At 46.1% G+C, this 19504-nt stretch overlaps 1 protein-coding gene and 1 long non-coding RNA gene across 2 annotated transcripts in view; one reads left to right on the forward strand and one right to left on the reverse strand.

The window, feature by feature from the left end:
- Positions 1-13464: 13464 nt before the first annotated feature.
- The window catches only part of Mtarc1 (mitochondrial amidoxime reducing component 1), a 39974-nt gene continuing 33934 nt past the window's right edge, over positions 13465-19504 (reverse strand). Inside the window, exon 7 of the mRNA XM_039091110.2 lies at positions 13465-15708. Within this exon, the coding sequence (XP_038947038.1) occupies positions 15705-15708 (4 nt within the window). The 3' untranslated portion in view covers positions 13465-15704. The remainder of the gene's footprint in view (positions 15709-19504) is intronic.
- LOC134481538 (uncharacterized) lies at positions 14771-18749 on the forward strand. The gene is made up of 2 exons (XR_010057118.1): positions 14771-14908; positions 18526-18749. It is a non-coding gene; the product is annotated as an uncharacterized LOC134481538 (long non-coding RNA).

Consider the following 19504-nt stretch of genomic DNA (forward strand, 5'->3'; position numbering starts at 1 on the left):
GCCCTGTTAGACCATGTGGGCTCGTTCTTTCTCTAGCACTTACTGATGAATCATTTCCCTTAATTTTGCTTCCGTGTTATCATGAATAGAATGAAAATAGCACTGACGCTTATTATGCAGAGCTTTAAAAATGTTACCCTTAGAGAATTGCAAACACGTATACAATGAAACACAATTGTGTCCACTACCTATTTTTCTCCTTTAGTTCCCCGGAGACCGCCATTACACACCCCTCTCTCAATGTTATGTCTTCTAATTAGTTCAGTGATTGCTGCCCATAATTCCATGGGTATCGGTCAGTCCAAGGAACACAGGCAACTTGTCAATGGCCATGTCCCCAAAAGAAAACAATTCTCCTCCCCTCTGCAGCTACTATCAATAGTGTCTCTCTTAAAAATGGGGCCTTGTGAGCTCTTCCCACATCCATTCCGGAACTTGTGGTGGGTGGCCTGATTTTGTGCAGGTCTTGTTCAAAACCACGGCTGCTGTGTGCAATAGCCAGGTCATAGGTCATATCTAGAGGACAGATTTCACAGTACTGCTTCCCATTCTCCAGCTTCTTCTTCTTCTTCTTCTTCTTCTTCTTCTTCTTCTTCTTCTTCTTCTTCTTCTTCTTCTTCTTCTTCTTCTTCTTCTCCTCCTCCTCCTCCTCCTCCTCCTCCTCCTCCTCCTCCTCTTCCTCCTCCTCCTCCTTCTCCTTCTTCTTCTTCTTCTTCTTCCCCCTCCTCCTCCTCTTCTGCATTCCCTGAGCTTTGTCAGAGGGTGTGGCTAAGCACTCACACTTGCTTATTATCTGCGTCTTGACCTCTTCTGAGTCTCTACATCTACTGCTGCCTGCTACAAAAAGAAGTTTCTCTGGTCAAGATTAAAAACAGCCCAGATCTATGGGCCTGCAGTGGTCAGAATGATGTCCCCACAGGCTCAGATATTTGAATGCTTGAAAGTGTATGGGAGGGATTGAGAGGTGTGGCCTTGTGGGAGAAAGCATGTCATTGGAGGTGTGCTTTGAGGTTTTAAAAGCCCACACCACTCATGGTCAACTTGGTATGCTTCATGCCTGTAGATGACAATGTCAGCTCTCAGTTACGGTTCTAGTGCCATGTCTGCCTGACTGCCTGCCTTCTGTCATGCTCCCTGAATGACAGTCACGGATTTTAACCCTCCAGAACCCTAACCCCAAGTTACATGCTTCCTTTGATAAGCTGTCTTGGTCATGGTGCTTTGTCAAAGCAATTGAAGACTAAGACAAGGTCTAAACGTAGACACTTAGGAGGAAAAACAACAGCAGGGTCCATGTAAGCACCTGTGACCTTTAGACTGGCGCAGCAGGTCTTGGAAGAATTAAATTTTAGAAATTCAAGTAAACCATCACGGTCTGCCTTGTGCCCTACACACACACCCATTTCTCCAACCAGACTTTGATCCTTTCTTTTTTGTGTCTCACAGACGTGGACTGGATTCCTGAGTCTGCTCATATCCTCAGATTCTGGTGGTGTATGGAATCATACATTCCTTTCTGTCCAGATCCATGTTTTGCCTTAAGAGGGCAGGTGCCATGAGTTCTACGGTCTTCCCAGAATCTCACCCATTCCCTCCCATGTCATAAATGACTAAGGACTGATCTGTCTAAAACTAACTGAAGAGTTGGACTCACACAGACACAACTTGTGTAACCCAAGAAATGGCAGTGGCTCTGTAGAAGTGTTGGATCCTTCCTCTTTGACAGATCAACTCAAGCCACACCAGTGTCTCGGGTGTGTTTGAAATACCCCCACATTAGGAGCTGTCCACCAACCAACCAGGCATTTGTGTTCTAGAAACACACATAGGTTTGGTGTTACACACAGAGGATAGATTCCTGACTTGGGGAAACTTCCCATCATGGAGAACTTTCTTCCTGGTTTGTTGTTCCAATGTCACAAACCCCCTGGGTCAGCTCCACTCACACCCCTCGAGGACTCAGAAAACTCCCCAGGACAGCTGCCTGCCATCCTTAGCCACACGACCCTCACATATTGAACGCCCATTAGTGTCACCCCTCAGCCCTTGCCTCTGTCTCCAAAACAGAGATATTGATGGTAATGGGACTGGTCGGGTGCCTCTAAGCAATAATTCATTAACATGGTGGCACGGGGCATGGAGAAGGCCAGGAGACAAGGCCATGCATAGTCCCCTGTCACTCCATTCATTCTCAAAGGAAAACAATTCCGATCAGAGCTATAAATAGAATGCTGTAGGGTAAAGCACGCCTCTCTCCCAGCTCTGGTGATTTGTTTTCAAGGAGGACCCGGGCACTTGCCTGCCTCCTCCCCGCCTTTAGCACAGCACATTTCTCATCTGTTCTTTTATTCGTGCTGGGTCATTTTCATTGTCTCCTGCTCAGAAACATCTGATAAAGATCTAACTTCACGGCAGTCGGAAAATCCGCTATTCAACAAAGGAACCCGTCATTGTGCCCAAGCACTTCAAAGAGCTCTCCCGGTATCTTATTTTTATTGTTTCTCCTCTTTTTCTTTTTTTCCTTTTTGGTCAACAGTATGAACAATGTGCCCTGCATCCCAGACTATCTGTGGGAAAATGTACTTCCCATTGCTTGGGTGCCAAGCTGCTGACCACTGACAAAAACCTACAGTAATTCATGCTAAGCTTCGTAAAAATGCCTTTAATTCTTTTCTAAGTAGAATACAATCACAGAGAATGTAGAACTCATTGCAGGTGCTACTACGAAGGGTCAAGATGCTCCAACTAGACTATTTTCTTCCTCTCGGCATATCGACTTAGCATTAGTAATTAGGTATAAATAAAGACTGATGGGTAGAAAATGTTATTACATAAACCAGGCATGAAAAAAGAAATGCCTACATTCTTGTAAGAAAAGCTCGGTGTGTCCACCAGATAGAAACCACAGCAAAGGACAGTGTGGGTAAGTTAAAGGAAGGTAGAGTGAAGACTGAGGTTACACACACACACACACACACACACACACACACACACACAGAGGGGGGGGAGGTGGAAAGGAGGAGAAGGAGGGGGAGGGGAAGGGAGGTAGGGGGAAGGGAGGGGGGAAGGGGAAGGGAGGGAGGGGGAAGGGAGGGGGAAGGGAGGGGGAAGGGAGGGGGAAGGGAGGGGGAAGGGGAAGGGAGGGAGAGACAGGCAGGCAGGCAGGCAGGCAGACAGACAGACAGACAGACAGAAGAGATTACAGAATTACAGAGATCAGGAATTAAAAGGAATCTTACAAATGTCCAGGAACTGTAAGCTTATGGAAACATTAAAGTAGCTTCCTGGGATCTAGTCACACAAGCAAAACAGTGTTTCTAGCAAAGGTGCTTCTGGGTTTTCTTCAGCTCCATCACAATGCACAGAGGTCATCCAGGCAAGCGCCTAGCTCACCTATGGAGCAAGTGCAGGAACTGTTCCCAGATTACTCCTCCTGCTTACCCCACATCTAACAAGATGACCCGCAGACAGTTAATCTGCATCTGGTGAGTAAGTTGAGAAATGGAGAGATAAAGACTCCCCTCCTTGGATGCCGGTGCCAGCCAGCTATACCAGTCATATTGCCCTGTCCACATTACATGTTCGTTCCTAATCCTCACAAGGCTCCCTCTCATATTATGCTCCTGTTCTCTTTCTTCCTTACACTCTTCCACACCAACTTTCACTGCACTCCCCCATCAGCATCCACTCTAGAGGATGCAGGCGGGATTCTCATCCTACTTTACACCATGCTCATAAGTTAGTATGGAGACCCAGATCATGTTGCTAAAAGTGATCGTTGTCCAGTAGCAGAGATGCTCTGAGGAATGCATCATTTAGGTCACTTTGTGACCGTCCAAACATCATAGAACGGACGTACCCAAACCTAGATGTAATAGCCTACTTCACGCTGGGGCTCTATGGTATAGTCTATTCCTCAAGCCGACAAGCCTGTTCAGAGAGTCACCGCACTGGAAACCGTAGGCCGTTGCCACACAGTGGTGTTGTTTGTGAATCTAAGCATAGCTGGTTATGCAAAGCTGCTGTAAAAGTATGAAGCAGTTGGAATTTTCCAGCTCCACTGTCTTCTAGGATCACCACTGCATACAGAGTCTGTCTTCAGACGAAACATGACCTCTGCGCATGCGTGTTGTGATTCTACCCCGTTGAGTCCGTATCTGCTAATGTCCCCTCTCCCTTATCCATTCCCTTAGGAGTAGACACAAGTTGTCTGTAATTACTATTTTTTTTTATTGAATGACCAATCATTTCCTCCACCCCCCCCCCGCTGATGTCACTGGTAATTCAGCATTTTTATATTAGCTCAAAACGATAGTAAGGCTCAAACAGTACGCAACACCCCTTGAAGCCGTTTCTGAGATTCAGCAGTCACTTGGATTTTTCTCCATGTGCTTCATCCCTGTCTACGCATTTCTAATTTTATGAATTCATTCTAAGCACTTCAACATTGCTAAATATCTCAGCAATGTATTCCCTTAAACACAAAAGAGGCAGCGCTGAAGAGATGGTTCCGTGGCTAAGAGCACTTGTCTTGCAGAGGATCCGGGATTGATTCCTAGCACCCACATCACGGCTCATAACCAGCCACAATTCCTGTTCCAGGGAATCCAATGCCCTCTGAGGGTATCAGACACACACGTGGTGCACATACATACATACATACATACATACATACATACATACATACACACACACTCAGGCAAAACACTCGCACACATAAAATAAATCTAAAAACAAAGTTTTTAAAAAGTCATATGTGGGGATGTGTCCCTTTAATCCCAGCCTTTGTGAGTCAGAAGTCAGCAGATGTCTGTCTGTGAGTTCAAAGCCAGCCTGGTCTACACAATGAGTTCCAGGCCAGCCAAGGTGACATAGTGAGACCCTCTTTCAAAAAATTCAAAACAAAAACTAGCCTCTTCTTTTTATTGGTTATTTTATTTACTTACATTTTAAATGTTGTTCCCCTTCCCCGTTTCCCCTACATAAACCCTTTATACTATCTCTCCCCCCCACCGCCCCCCCCCCGCTTCTATGAGGGTGCTCCCCCACCCACCCACTCACTCCCACCTCACCACCCTAGCATCTCCCTTATGCTGGGGCAATGAGCCTCCACAGGACCAAGGGCCTCCCCTCCTACTGATGTCCAACAAGGCCATCTTCTGCTACATATGCGACTGGAGCCATGGGTCCCCCCATGTGTACTCTTTGGTTGGTGGTTTAGTCCCTGGGAGCTCTGGAGGGTCTGGTTGGTTGATATTGTTGTTCTTCCTATGGAGTTACAAACCTCTTCAGCTAAAAACTATTCTCTTATGAATCATGTTCCATTATAAAATTAAGGATGCTACACATTGATGCATCCTGCCATTTAATCCAAAGAGCACATGCAGATTGCATCCTGGGTCCCAATAATGGGATAAAGCAATTTACCCTCCCGAAATGAAACCCAATTCAGATCACGTCTTGTGTTGACGTATCTCTTCTCTTTGTTTTTTAAATGCTATTGTAATTTTATTTTTAATTTCAATGGTATTTCGACTGGGATGTAGAACATACGACTTACATCCCCCATTGCGGCATTAGGTGATGTCTCTGTGTATGGTGTGTCTGTTTTCTCTTACGTTTAGGGCGGTTACTCACCCTTTCCTATAGTGGCCAGAGGTGCCGGGTTCCCTGGTGTTGGAGTTATAGATGGTTACAAGCCACCCAGGATAGGTGCTGGGAATCAGCAGTCAGTGAGTGCCCTTAACCACTGAGCCATCTCTCCAGTCTCATTATCGCGTTATAGTCTCACTACAAATTTGATTATAAAGGTAAAATCTATCCTGAAGCTAAAATGGCTATCACTTTCCATAGGTTAATGACAGCCTATAGCCTCAATCTAGTTTCCTCCTGTTTCCGTTGTAGGTGGAACCCTGCCGGATCCCCTGTTACACCAGGAGGTTCTAGACACATCTTAGATTTCTGTTCCCATCCTGGAAACAGCCTTTGCTCCGAGGAGCTCCAATTTGCTTAATGGAAAGTGATCATCCCTTATATGTCATGACTTCTAGGTTCTCTGGGAACTCAGAATACATATACATATATGTGTGTGTCCTTTATCATACTGATGTTGTGTGTATACATATTTGAATACATATAATACATTATAGGTATATATAGTATACGTATGTGTGTTAGGCTGTCTCGATCATAGCACATGTAGGGAATGTTTTCACATATGTATATAGTTGTAGCTATCATATAGAGGTTCATACCGATACCTCTAACATCAGTTTAGCAACACAGGGCACATCCTATATTTTCTTTTTGCCATATTTATAATCCCAACAATGGGAAATCTCTTATGACCCTTGATAAAGTCACTCATACAGTAGCCCATACCTCTCCGAATAAGCAAATCTAATTAATGTTCGCTTCTAGTTCTTCTTCTATAAACTTTCCAGAAGTGGATGCAGTGTACAGTCCCACAAACGGTGACAAACTCACGCACTGGTCTCTCTCACACAGCTCTGAGGATAGGCAGAGAGTTCCCACCATCCCAGAGAGTTCCCTGGCCAACTGCCTTCCCACTAGTGGCAGCCATTTTTAACTGTATTCACCGTTGGTTCTTGTCTCTTTGCCTGCTCTTGAAAGCACATGAGTGAGTCATGCAGGATCTTCTCCTTTCTGCTTGACTTTTGTTCCTCAACAAGATGGAGAGCTTAGTCCAGTCTCCTGCATGTTGACAATTCTTCCTTTTTTATTGAATCGGATGCTGTTGTCCACACACCACATCCGTCTTATCTATAAACCTTCACGGTGTTTTCAGCTGTTGGGTCTCATGAATAGCATTCTCACAAACACGCCTGTGAAACTCTTTCTGCGGGCATGCTTCCTCTCATTAATCTCTGAACCGTTTCTTTTGTTTTCTTAATGACTCCTATTGTTTTTCCCATGTCCGTGGTTTCTTATCTCTACAATTTCTTCCTAGTATTTTCTATGGGTTTAATTTCTCCTCTTCTAGTTTCATAAAGTAGAAACTTGGACTTCATATAGGACCTTATAAATGTGCATTATAACTATAGCTACCTAAACAGTTACATGTGCTCATATTTATCTTTATAGTTTATCAATAGTGATTTCCAATCTAATTCTAATCAGATTGGATCCTAATTAGATTCCAATCGAATTACAGCAAAATGGTTCCAATCTTTTGAAATGTATTCAGGCTTATTGCATAATCCCACTCATCAGCCCAGCAAACCTCCAGATGTATCTTGAGGTAGGTTTGTCTGTTTGTTTATATGGCTTGGTTTGGTTCTTGTTTTGAGGTAGGTTTCCTATAGCTCAGGCTGGCTCAGATATGCTATGGACCCTTTTGTTGTTGTTGTTGTTGTTGTTGTTGTTGTCGTCGTCCTCCTCCTCCTCCTCCTCCTCTTCCTCCTCCTCCTCCTCCTCCTCTTCCTCCTCCTTCTTCTTCTTCTTCTTCTTCTTCTTCTTCTTCTTCTTCTTCTTCTTCTTCTTCTTCTTCTTCTTTTCCTCCTCCTCCCCCTCCTCCTTCTCATTTTTCTTCTTCAGATGGAGGATTTTATTGCTAGGGTCACATAGATAAGGTTGGGGGAGGGAATGTGGAGTCCAACCCCAAAGCCTGGTCATGAAGAAGTTAATAAACAGTGCACAGAGAAGGCACAAGTGGGGAGGCTCTCCCCTGCCTGGAATATTCCCCACCCACTACGCAACTCAGGTTTCCTGGAGAAGCCTGGCATAGACTTTCTCCACTCCCTCTGCTCTCTTCTATTTAAAACCTGTCAATTCATCTGCCCCTTGGCCTCATCCACAAGACCCAACAGTGGGGTCTAGCACCCAGGGAGTTTTCGTGGGCCTCTCTCTAATAGGGACCAACAGGGAGGAGAACACAGGCTACTTTCTAGCTCAGCTTCTGCTCACCCTAATCTCTTCTCCAAGGCCTCAACACCTTCAGATTGGTGGTCCCACTTCCATAACTAACTCAGACCATTCTTCATGATCTGGTGAGTGCAACAGGCAAAATAAATCTAACTCTGTCATGCCTACATCTTAGTCTGCATGGTCCCATGGCAGGGATGAGGGGCAAACTAACGCATACCAAGCCTAAAGGGTGGGCTGGCCCTGTTGTGCACATGAATGTGACCTGTTCCTCTTGTCTCAGCCTTCCAAAGAGCTGAGATTACAAGTATGAACCATCACACTGATTTATGAAATACTGGGAAATGAACTCAGGCACTCTCCCATCGGAGCTACATCCCCAGCTCTACACACGCACTTGGAAGAGAATGTGAAATCTCTAGGTGTTGGATACAAGCTATAAACACCATTTAGATCAAGATAGGCTAATCTGTTGTCTAGATCTTCCATAATCTCGCTGCTTTATCTTGAGTTCTGTCTAGTTGTTTCCATTTCCGAGAAAGAGAGGTAAAAAATGTATCCAATTCTAATCGTGGAGTTGGGTCTTTTGTTTTTCTGTTTTTGTTCCCACTAATTCTGCCAACTTCATTCTATGTATTTGGTAGCTGTTATTACATTCATGCATGCTTACTAGAGCTATTACATTTTCTTGATGAATTCATGTTTTATTATTATGAAACTTCCTTTCTCTGGCCTTACGTCTAGCCTTGAGGTATGTTTCGCCTGACATTAGCATATTAATCACTTATAATTAATTCAGATTTCCTATGCCTCTAGCTTATCATTGTTGACTGTTTATTTCCATCTGTGTCTTATTCTAAAAGCATTAGTCTTGTAGACAGTATATAGTTTGCTTTGAACGGTCATATATTTTAAGGAAATTAAGAAGGGCGTAAAAGACCTTTCCAACCCAACCAGGGAGTTCTTTATTTCTTGTCTTATATATTTTTCACATCCAGAGTTTCCATTTGGCCCAAAGTCATAAGTTAGTCCCTGTGTCGTGTTGCCAATATCCTTTATTCAGACTTTGAAGCCATTTATTAACTTTAATTTACATTCCTGTTCTTTTTGGTCCATTAACTCTGCTTCCTCTGGTTTTTGGCCTTTCTTTCATGGTTCTTGTGTACTTCATGTTCTCATTGTTTCTTCTGAGCTCATAGCCCCTGGAGACTACTAGCTACCTTCACTGTTCTGGTGGTACATACCTTGGCGGAGGGTCAAGAGCCTCTACTCTAGAGTTTATGGCCTCCAAGTGAGTTGGGAAAGCAGGCGTGTCTCAAGATACTACAAATCGACAACATAATTCTGCTTTCAGCACACCTATGCAAACTCTTTCTTCTGGGCATTGTCCCGAACCTCCACCTCACCACACCTCATTTCCAGAGGCAACCTTTCCCTCTGATGGCTGCCAAGACCTAAGAGCTGCAGGGTGTTTTGGTGAGGGAGCAGTGAGAGGAGACTGTCCAGCTAGCTGCTGCTCTTCACCCCAGCCAGGATCTAGGATTTTATTTCGTAGACTCTGAATGCACGACTAACTCTTTGTTTTATATAATACATGCAGTAGACAGTTGTCTGCCCACGTGGAAGGAGCTGGAGGGGGAAACACCAGTCTTTGTCGGTTGGTTTTGCTTGGGATGTGCGCCCTTTAAATAAATGAATTGTTATAGCTGAATCTGATATACTATCCATGGAAGAAATTAAACAAGCCACGAGCCCAAAGAAGTTGACTGTAACAAGTGGAAATCTTGAATAAGTCAATGAGAATCACTGAGTGATAAAAAAAAAAATAGTGTGCGAAGCAAGTATTTAATCTCAGAGAAAATAGATTTTACAGACTTAATGATATTGATGTCAGATTTCTGGCTCCCGAGAGAGAGTATTTCCGGGTCCCAGTACCAGCCTCCCTTGTCCCGCCCACATCTCATTGCCCCGCCCATATCCCTTGCAGGCCAACCTCTGTGCCCCTCACCTAGAGCTCCAGCTAGAGAATTGTGCAGTGTGATGAGATGGAGACTGAATTGAACTTAAAAGAACTGAAATGCAGACAAACACACCAATAGTCAAAGTGTTGTGGAAAGCTGGCTAGCTCCGGTGTGGTGTGGTCTGTGTTCAGAAGGAGGGAGACTTCCCACTGCGAAGCTATTTATTGACTCCCTCAGCACTGGGCAGAGCTCTGGCTACTCTTACAGGAGAGGCGCACTCATGTTTGCCCATGTGTTTGCGTGTCTGTTCTACTTCCTGATAGGGAAGGTGAACTCCAAGGAACCACTTTGCTGTCACGAAGCGGAGCTTGTGAAAGCCAGAAGTAACTGTGGAGATAGTCTACCCACCTTTCATTTTACAGTGTGTGTGGGGGTGGGGGGGGGAGGCCTGGGTGGAGTGGGGAGGTTGTTCAAGACCTCACTGTGAAACTTCGGGTCACCAACTAACCAATCCTCATGTCCCTCAGAGCTCTGCCCAGTCTGAGGGAGTGAATAAATTGAGGGGCGCCTCTGAAGGCCCCAGGGGACTCTCTCTCTTTCTCTTCACAGCTCTGAACTCACCTATCCCTGTTCTTTTCCAGAGCCACCGTGTTGTGTCAGCTCTGTGGGATGCTGGGTGTACAGAACTGAATGAAATGGTTCTGGTAGCCCAGTAGGTGGCAAGACCCAGCACAAGAAATCATGAACAAACACATATCTTTAATCTCAGCTCTAGAGAGGCAGAGGAAGGTGAATGTGATGGTTTGTACATGCTTGGCCCAGGAAGTGGCCCTATTAGGAGGTGTGGCCCTGTTGGAGTGGGTGTGTCACTGTAGGTGTGAGCTTAAGACCCTCATCCTAGCTGCCTGGAAGTGAGTCTTCTACTAGCAGCCTTCAGATGAAGATGTAGAACTCTCAGCTCCTCCTGCACCATGCCTGCCTGGATGTTGCCATGCTCCCACTCGATGCTAATGGACTAACTCTTTGAACCTGTAAGCTAGCCCCAAATAAATGTTGTCCCTATAAGAGTTGCCTTGGTCATGGTGTCTGATTCACAGCAGTAAAATCTTAACTAAGACAGTGGATCTCTGTGAGTTCAAGGTGAGCTTGGTTTACACAGTGAGTTCTAGACCTGCCAGCACTGTAGTGTAAGATATTCTCTCTCTCTGTCTCTCTCTGTCTCTCTCTCTCTGTCTCTCTCTCTCTGTCTCTGTCTCTCTCTGTCTCTCTGTCTCTGTCTCTGTCTCTCTCTCTCTGTGTGTGTGTGTGTGTGTGTGTGTGTGTGTGTGTGTGTGTGTGCGCGTATAGACATGTGGCAGACAATTCTATGGAGTATGGTCTCTCCTTCCACCTTCTCATGGGTTCCAGGGATTGAACTCAGGTCACCAGGCCTGCACATCAAGTCCCTGCACCCACTAAGCCATCTTGCCAGCCTACCCTGTGTATTTCTTTTTTAAGTTGAACTACAACTGACTGTAAATCATTGATGTTCAGCATCTCTTGTGGAAGCAGAGTGAATTAAGATTATTAAGATTATTAAGTGTTTATGTTTACTTGTACTCAAGGGTTCCCAGGTAACTGGTGAGAACATTGTGTCTAGACACGCCTGGGAGGAGGTTTCTGGGAGAGAATGTCACATGTTGGTGAGTGGTAAAGAGCACCCTCCCAGGGACAGTCGCCACTGTCCCCTCTACCCAGAGCTTGCATGCAACGGAGAGGAAAGGGAGATTCTGTGGGTTTCAGCTTGGATATGCATTTCCCACCTTCTCTTTCTTCTGCCTCAGATGTTGGCCTATTTCTTGGGTCCCTGATCCAGACTGTACCAAAATGCTGGCCCTTCCAAGTCCTTAGCTTGCAGACAACAGATGGTGGACCTTCCAGGCTTCCTAGATACACTCCAACAGTTCTCTTTCTCTGGAGATCCTGACTCAACATCATCTCCCATCGGGCATACATGAGACTGGAGCTGGCCATGGTCTACTTATCTCTTAGGACCTTCCCACGTCCTCTTCTCTGGTTTCTGTTATGGAATTTTAGAGATTAAACCCTTGCTCTGGACATCCAGAGAAATCCTTGTAGAGAATAGCAGGCTCCACTGGGAAACTAGGGAGGACCCCTGGTTCTGCGAGATTATTGGAAGAAATACAATCTGGGAAAAGGTAGATGAAGCCAGGCTGGAAAGGGCGCAGGACTGGAGAGAAACGGCTCCTTTGCTGACGTTTGCTTTGGGCCTGCGTAAGTTATCTGAGGAGGAGGAAGGTTGATTTCCAGCCTCATCCTGAAATTTTCAGCCAACCTTCGCCTGTGGGACTCCCCATCTTGCCTCTTGGCTGGGTTTCATTCATGAGAACCAGGGGCAGCAGGGAAGCCTTACTGTGATCTAGTCTCTGCTTCCACATTTGATGATGCTGAATCTAAAGAGGAAGCAGCCATTGATTACCAGTAGTCCTTCATCCGGGGTACCCATGCCATGTGGTCAGCTCTAAAGGTGCATGTACATATGGGTAACACTGAACGAACTCATTAGTAGATATACGTGTGTGTGTGTGTGTGTGTGTGTGTGTGTGTGTAGATGTGTGGGCATGTATGATGAAGGAAGAGGTCGTGAATTTGAGAGGGAGTTGGGGAAGGAAGGTGGGTGGAGATTATGTAAATACAGTACTCGGGTATGAAATTCTCAAAAATATTAAAAAAAAAATTAAAAGGGAGCAGAATCTTGGTGAAGGGGCAACGTCAAGATTCCAAACTACAATCAGCTTCTTGTCCACTTGGCCACTGTCGCACCAGAGAAGTAACAGAGAAGAGAATGAAGGGGGAGACAGGTGCGGGGACAGGCTGAGGTTTGGAGACAGGGTAAGGAATGGGGACGTGGTGAGGTGTGGGGCAGCTTCTGCTGCTCAACTCACCAGAACCTGGGAGTCAAGGGATTTCTTCTGCCCAGAGGAAATGTGTTTTTGTAATCTTTCTCTGGCTGGTGGGAAAAGAATCCTTCAAATCCCCCAAGGAATCTGTCAGATTCTAGCCTTCAGCCTGTCTGAGTCATAGTAACTGTAATAAATTCAGAGTGTGTTTTCTTAGCATTTCTCTCTTTGGGTGGGAAGGGGGTGGTTTACGACTGAACTAAGAAAGTGTGCGCGCTGTCATGGCCTCATCAGTAGGCATGATCTAGCCACATCTGGAAGTCCTGCTGAGAAGTTTTCTGCAGAATTCCAGAAGAAGGTGTTGGGATGAGGAACCAGGGTTGAGTTGGGTATGAGTAGATTCTATATGGCCATGTAACCCATCTGCAGAGGGCACACATACAGCCTGTTCTCTTTGTTCGGAACACTCTCCTTCACTTCTGGCCCCAACACTGCCACACCTTCATCGTTCTGAGGCGGTTCTCTTCCAGGCTCAGCTGAAGTATCTTCCTGGTGCTTTGTGCTTCAGGTAGTTAACTCTATATGTGTTCCATTGCTTAACTCCCTCTCTTGACCCCTCATATGCTCCGTTTGACTAAGTCTACTTTGTCCACAACCTCTATGTCTGCTTTGCCCATAACTAGCACAGTAGCAGAGTATAGATGGTGACCAATGAAACATTGTTTTAAAAGGTTTATTTATTGTGCATACAGCATTCTGCAGCCCAGAAGAAGGCACCAGATCTCATTACAGATGGTTGTGAGCTACCATGTGATTGCCAGGAATTGGACTCAGGACCTCTGGAAGAGCAGCCAGTGCTCTTAACCGCTGAGCCGTCTCTCCAAGGCTGAACCAATGAAAATTTAACGAAAGCCTCTGGGATGTTATCCCTGCACAGCCCTCATGGAGGCAGTCAAAAGAATCCACCTCTTGGTTTTCTCATCTCACAGGCACCGTTCGGAGCATCCTATGTCCAAACCGAATTGTGCACATTAAGAGGGAGCCCCAGCAGAAAGAGGGTTTGAAACAAGCAATCTAGACACAACTTCCCTTGGAGCTGCCTGAATCGGTGAATCCAGTGTATTGCACCCTCACTCCTAAGGACAGGTGGCTGAGAAGTACAGATATGTCCTGTAGATGGAATAAGAGATCTCAGATAGGAGTCCCAGAGTCACTGGTGTCCAGCACTGAGTGGCTTGGCTTTCGGGTACCCCATTTCCTCCTTGGGTGAGCATGGGTGGTGCTGATGTTAATTGATCTCAAAGTAACAATCTCCCATGGTTCTCCAAAGTCAACAGGAAACCATTCGCAAACACTGAATTCTTCCAGTTTTGGGTGGGAACTCATTCCTACACATCCTGCTAGTGGCTAGAGGCTGGTAGGCTATTGGGCCCCGGCAAATGGCTAGCTAGCATTTAAGTGTTCTGCACACGGTAGAGGGCTTCGCATACAATTTGGTGTTCGATTCCTGCAACCTTACAGGGAGGTTTGATCCCGTCACCTGTTCTACGAATACCCGAAGGGACCTTCAAACATTAGGATACATAGTTGGGGAGTAGAGTTGAGGTACCGCCAGGCTGCCCTCCTCGACACCTTCCAGTCCCCCTCCTTTGCCTCAGAGAGTCACAGGTTCTCCAGATGTATATGAGAAGTTGCTATTGGAACTGGGAGTGGGGGGGTGTTTTTTCTAGCACACAGTCGGACCCCACTAGTCACCCCATGACCCCCATCAGTGTTGGGCCACCCCATCATTTCCAGTTCCCGTCCAAGACGGAAGAAGCTCTCCACACTGCAACACTGGGTTTTGTTGTCCGTTTCTTCTCTGGCTTGGGTGCTGGAGATGGAACCCAGAGCTCTGATCATACCAAGTTCCACCCCGGAACCACATCCGTAGCCCCCAACAATGTTACTAAGCTCCACCGACCCCCAATGCCAGTGAACCAACATTTGGTGACTGCCACATATGTGCCTGTGGATGGGACAGTCAGGTACCTAAACCTGTGCTCTTTCTCCTGAAGAACTGGGGCTTGGGTCTGAGCTCAGAGAGACCCTGCCCACCGGCTGCTTAGGGGGCGCACGTCCAGTGGCTGACTGTATATATGGAAGTCTCTTACAGTAGACCAGGTAGGTTGGGGATGGATCAGGAAGGTAGAGCTAGGACTGCTTCTCAAATTCAGAGTCCAGGCTATTGTCCCCAGAAAAGGACTCAGAAACACCAGAGTCCTGGAAGCAAACAAAAGGGCAGCGAGGGAGGAAGTGGAGGAAGTTGCTTATCTCATTTATTTATCCTTCCTCCCCTCATTTCCTCTTATGCTCTTTCAGCCCCTCCCCCGTCGCCTCCCCTCACCCACCCCAGTCTCTGGTTTCCTGGCCACTATCTAGCCAATAACCTTCCACATTTGCCTTCTCAGCCCTCCTCTGCTCCCATAATCTCTTCTCCAGGCCCTGCTGAGGGTAATATTTACCACCACACAGGATTTCCGTCGATGATAACAGCAGGGCCTGGTCATTCCAGAACTGCCCCATCTCCTTGAGGGTGTATATTTACAGCGAGGAAGGCATCTTAACTTCTCCCAAGAATGTGGCATTCCATAGTTGTCTAACCTATACGGGACCACCAAGGGAGCTTCTCCGTAAGCAACACTGACTCCCATCCCTGCACAGCGCTCTGAATCAAAAGTTAAAAGAAAAAGTCGGCTCTGTCTGGGTCTTTCTGTGTGCAGATGCCTCAAGTGGAGACATAAGTTACTCAGGAGACTTGTTCAAGGTGGGTCACTCACCCACAAATCTCTGCTCTGAGGACTGTGTGGGTCGGCATCTCCTAGAGCCCTAGGGCCCTGGGGAGGGCCTCTGCACACAGAGGAAAGGGATACAGCGCCCCCTCGTGGTCATTTCTCTCATCTCATTAACACAGGGCTTTTCACCTAAAAAAACAAAACAAAACAAAAAACAATCACTCGTAGGCAAGCTGTTTAACTTCTTGTTGATGTATGACATCCATCCAGAAGTGTACAGCTTCACATGCTCAAAACACTCGCCGAAATGGACACACTCTGGTTAAGCCAAAGCCTGTAACATAGGAGTAGTTTCCTGGCCTGAGCCCTTCTCCATCCTTGAACAACCACCCCACCCCCTTACCAGCTACCCCCATACCCCGCCGCCACCTAGGTAACGCCCCCATCCCCCACCCCCGCTGCCATTCAGGGTAACTGTCCTAACCACAGATTAGTTTTGCCTTCTGGGGTTACCTTAAGAAGCAGAGTTCCAGAGATGTGGGAGATAAAAGACCAGCTTGTCTACCAAGCGCCTAAAGCCTGACTCAGGGGTTTTATTTGGATCGTGATGGCGAAGATCACTGAGTGCTTAATAACCGTAGGAACACCAGGCAAAGACTTTTAGGGAAAGGATCATCTGAGTGAGAATCACCGCTGTAGACAGAATGCTGAGCCTGCAGGTGAAATGAGATGAACTATAGAAGGCGCTGTAAGGAGCTGGGAGCCTGAGAGGCTGCGCCTCCAGCAGTGCACAGCTGAGCCTGCAGTTAGCATTTCTCACAAGGGAGGGGAAAGAGTTCAAACCTGCCCCTCACCGTCAGCCCGCATATCCTTCCACCCCCCCACCCCATTCTAGAGACACTTGTGTTTACACAAAAACACAATCACTACCCCAGAACAAGGATTGCACATCAGAAAATACATCGTGACACCTGTCAATTGTTGCAATCTTTCAAGCCAAAAGATGTGGCTTTAAAATAAGTCTCAAGGGGCCAGAGAGAGGGCTCAGCCTCAGCAGGTCAGCAGCTAAGGGTGTCTGTTGCTGAGCCTGACAACTTCGGCAGGCATGCCGGGGCAAGCATGCACCCATCCATACGTAACAAATAAAAACAACAATAAAAATAACAAATAAAAATAACAAATAAACGAATAAAATTTTTAAAGTTTTTAAAAATGTCTATTAGGAACACTTAATACAGTCATTAACACCATACAAACCAATAACATGGTTTAGAAGATCTCACCACAGAGAAAGTTATGACATTCTATATGCAGTCATAATAAAAATAATTACGGCAATGTCTTATGCTCTGTCAATATGAAGCGCCTAATTATATCTACAGCACACCTCAATTGGAACGAGGCACATTTCCAGTGGTCAGTGAATTGAACCTGGGTGTTGTGGCTTTGAGCAATGTCTGGGATGCCATCCGTACCCCGAATCATCACGTAGGAAGAGATTATTAGGAGTCGTGAGGTAGTTAGTAAAATCGCTTGCCGTGTAAGCCCAACAGCATGTATTCAACAACCAGAAGCCACGGTCGAAGGAGAGAACCAACATCTAAAAGGTGGCCTTGGATCACTCTACACACACACACACACACACACACACACACACACACACTATATATATATATATATATATATATATTTCATTTTATTTTAAATAGTTTTAAACTTAAGTACACAAACATCTTAAGGTTATATTTTCATTTGCAGTCTGGCTTCTTAATTATAAAAATTAACATATTAAAAACTAACATAGACATAGAGCTGGAGAGATGATGGCTCAGCAGGTTAAGAGCACTGGCTGTTCTTCCAGAGGTCCTGAGTTCAATTCCCAGCAACCACATGGTGGCTCACAACCATCTGTAATGAGATCTGATGCCCTCTTCTGGTGTGTCTGAAAACAGCTACAGTGTACTCATACAAATAAATCTTTAAAAAACGAAACAAACAAACAAACAAAAACCCTAACATATTTGGTGCTAAGGAGAGTTCCATTGACAGAGTGTTTTCCTAGTCCTGGTTTGCTCTCTATTTTGTGACAAACACAGTAACTAAAGCTAGCTGAGGAGGGAAAGGCTTCATTTGGCTTACACATCAGAGGTCTCTCTCTATCACCAAAGGAAGTCAGAGTGAGCTCAAGGTAAGAATTGAAGTAGAGGCCACATGGGATGCCGCTACCGGCTTGATCCTGGTGTCTTGCTCAGCCTGCTTTCTTGCACATAACCCAGGGCCATCTGCCCAAAGGTGGCACTACCCACAGTGGGTTGGACCTTCCCATAGTCATTCATTAATCTAGAAAATACCCCTATAGACATGATCCCAGATCAATCTGAGGGAGACAGCAACCCAGTGGAGGTTCCCTCCTTCCAGCTGACTTTAGTTTGTGTCAAGTTCACACACACACACACACACACACACACACACATACACACACACACAGCACTCACAAAGCCCTGGGTTCAAGCCTCAGTAACAAGTAAGTGGAGTGTGCTGGTCTATTGCAATCTCAGCACACAGGAGGTAGAGGCAGGAAGATCCAGAGTTGAGAGCCATCCTTAGCTACACAGTGAGTTCAAGACCGGACTGGCTACATGAGAATCCATTTCAAGTGGTAATGCATGGGAGCTATACTCATAAAACCATGCACATAGGACCATGCACATAGAACCATGCACATAGAACCATGCACATAAAACCATGCACATAAAACACACAAAGCAATGCTTATGCAGCAACACAAAGAATTGTAGTTGTGCTCGGCACTCAGTGTGTTGCTGTGTTGTTGTCAGTGTCGCTGTTCTCGTCCGTGTGGGCATAGTCTCTGTGTTGTAGAACCGAAGCACAGCCTAGCTCTCATCGGACACCAAAAGCCAGGCACAAGCCTTGTGGGTGACTTAGAACAGTTGCAGCTCCATCCTGTGGTCTGAAAGCTCTCTCTCTTTTGTTCATGTAAACCAGGGGGTGGCTCAGCCAAACCCAAGGGCACAGACTCGGACTGATGTTACCTGAGTTATTCTGGCAGTGTGTGGGACCACAGCGAGACCAGAGCCTTCCAGAAGATGAATCCAGAATGTTCTGACACTTGTTCCCCTCTGCACTGCCACGCCTCTGGTTTGACCGCTGCATCTCCCCTTATACTACCTGCTGCTGCTCTGGGTATCTACGAAAATCTCTTAAAGTCTTGAAAATGAGAAAATATCACTTCCTTAAAGACTGGTTTAAAAAGGTGAAGGCATTGGATGAATTCTCTGCCTTTTAAACATCTTTCTTGCCATGAGATCTGTATTAGTTGGCTTTGTCCCCTGGGACAAAAATAAGTGAACTAAATAAGCTCATAAAAAAGAAAAAAGAGAGATGTTTACTTGGTCCCAGAGTTTTAGAGGTTTCAATCCATGTGAGTCATCCCATCATCTAGGGGGTTGATGATGAGGGGACAAAGCATGGCGGACTCAGATAGTGGAGGAAGCTGCTCCCCTCTTCACAGCCAAGAAACAAAGAGCCAAGTACATAGAAGTGTCCCACTGTTCAGTGCAAGGCACACCTCCAACATCCCAACTTGCTCCTATTAAGCTCCATCTCCTAAAGCCTCACTGCCTCCAAATAGCACCACAGGCTCAGGGCCAAGCCTTCAGCAGGCATCCTTTGGGAGACACTCAAAATGTAGACTATAAAGAGCCTAGGTTTGAAATCAGAACGCAGAGCCAAATGTGGGCAGGAATGTGGGCGGGGCTGTGGGTAGAAAGTGGGCGGGGCTGTGGGTAGAAACTAGGCAGGAGTGTGGGCAGACTGTAGGCGGGAGTGTGGGCGGGAGTGTGGGCGGGGATGTGGGTGTGGCTCAGCAGATAAAGAGCTTGCCTACCATTGCATTTGGACCCCAGTGTGGATCCCCATCAGTCACATACAAAAGCTAGAAGTGGTGGCACACAATTGTATTCCC

This window comes from Rattus norvegicus, chromosome 13, assembly GCF_036323735.1.
Source record: "Rattus norvegicus strain BN/NHsdMcwi chromosome 13, GRCr8, whole genome shotgun sequence".
Taxonomy (NCBI): Eukaryota; Metazoa; Chordata; class Mammalia; order Rodentia; family Muridae; genus Rattus; species Rattus norvegicus.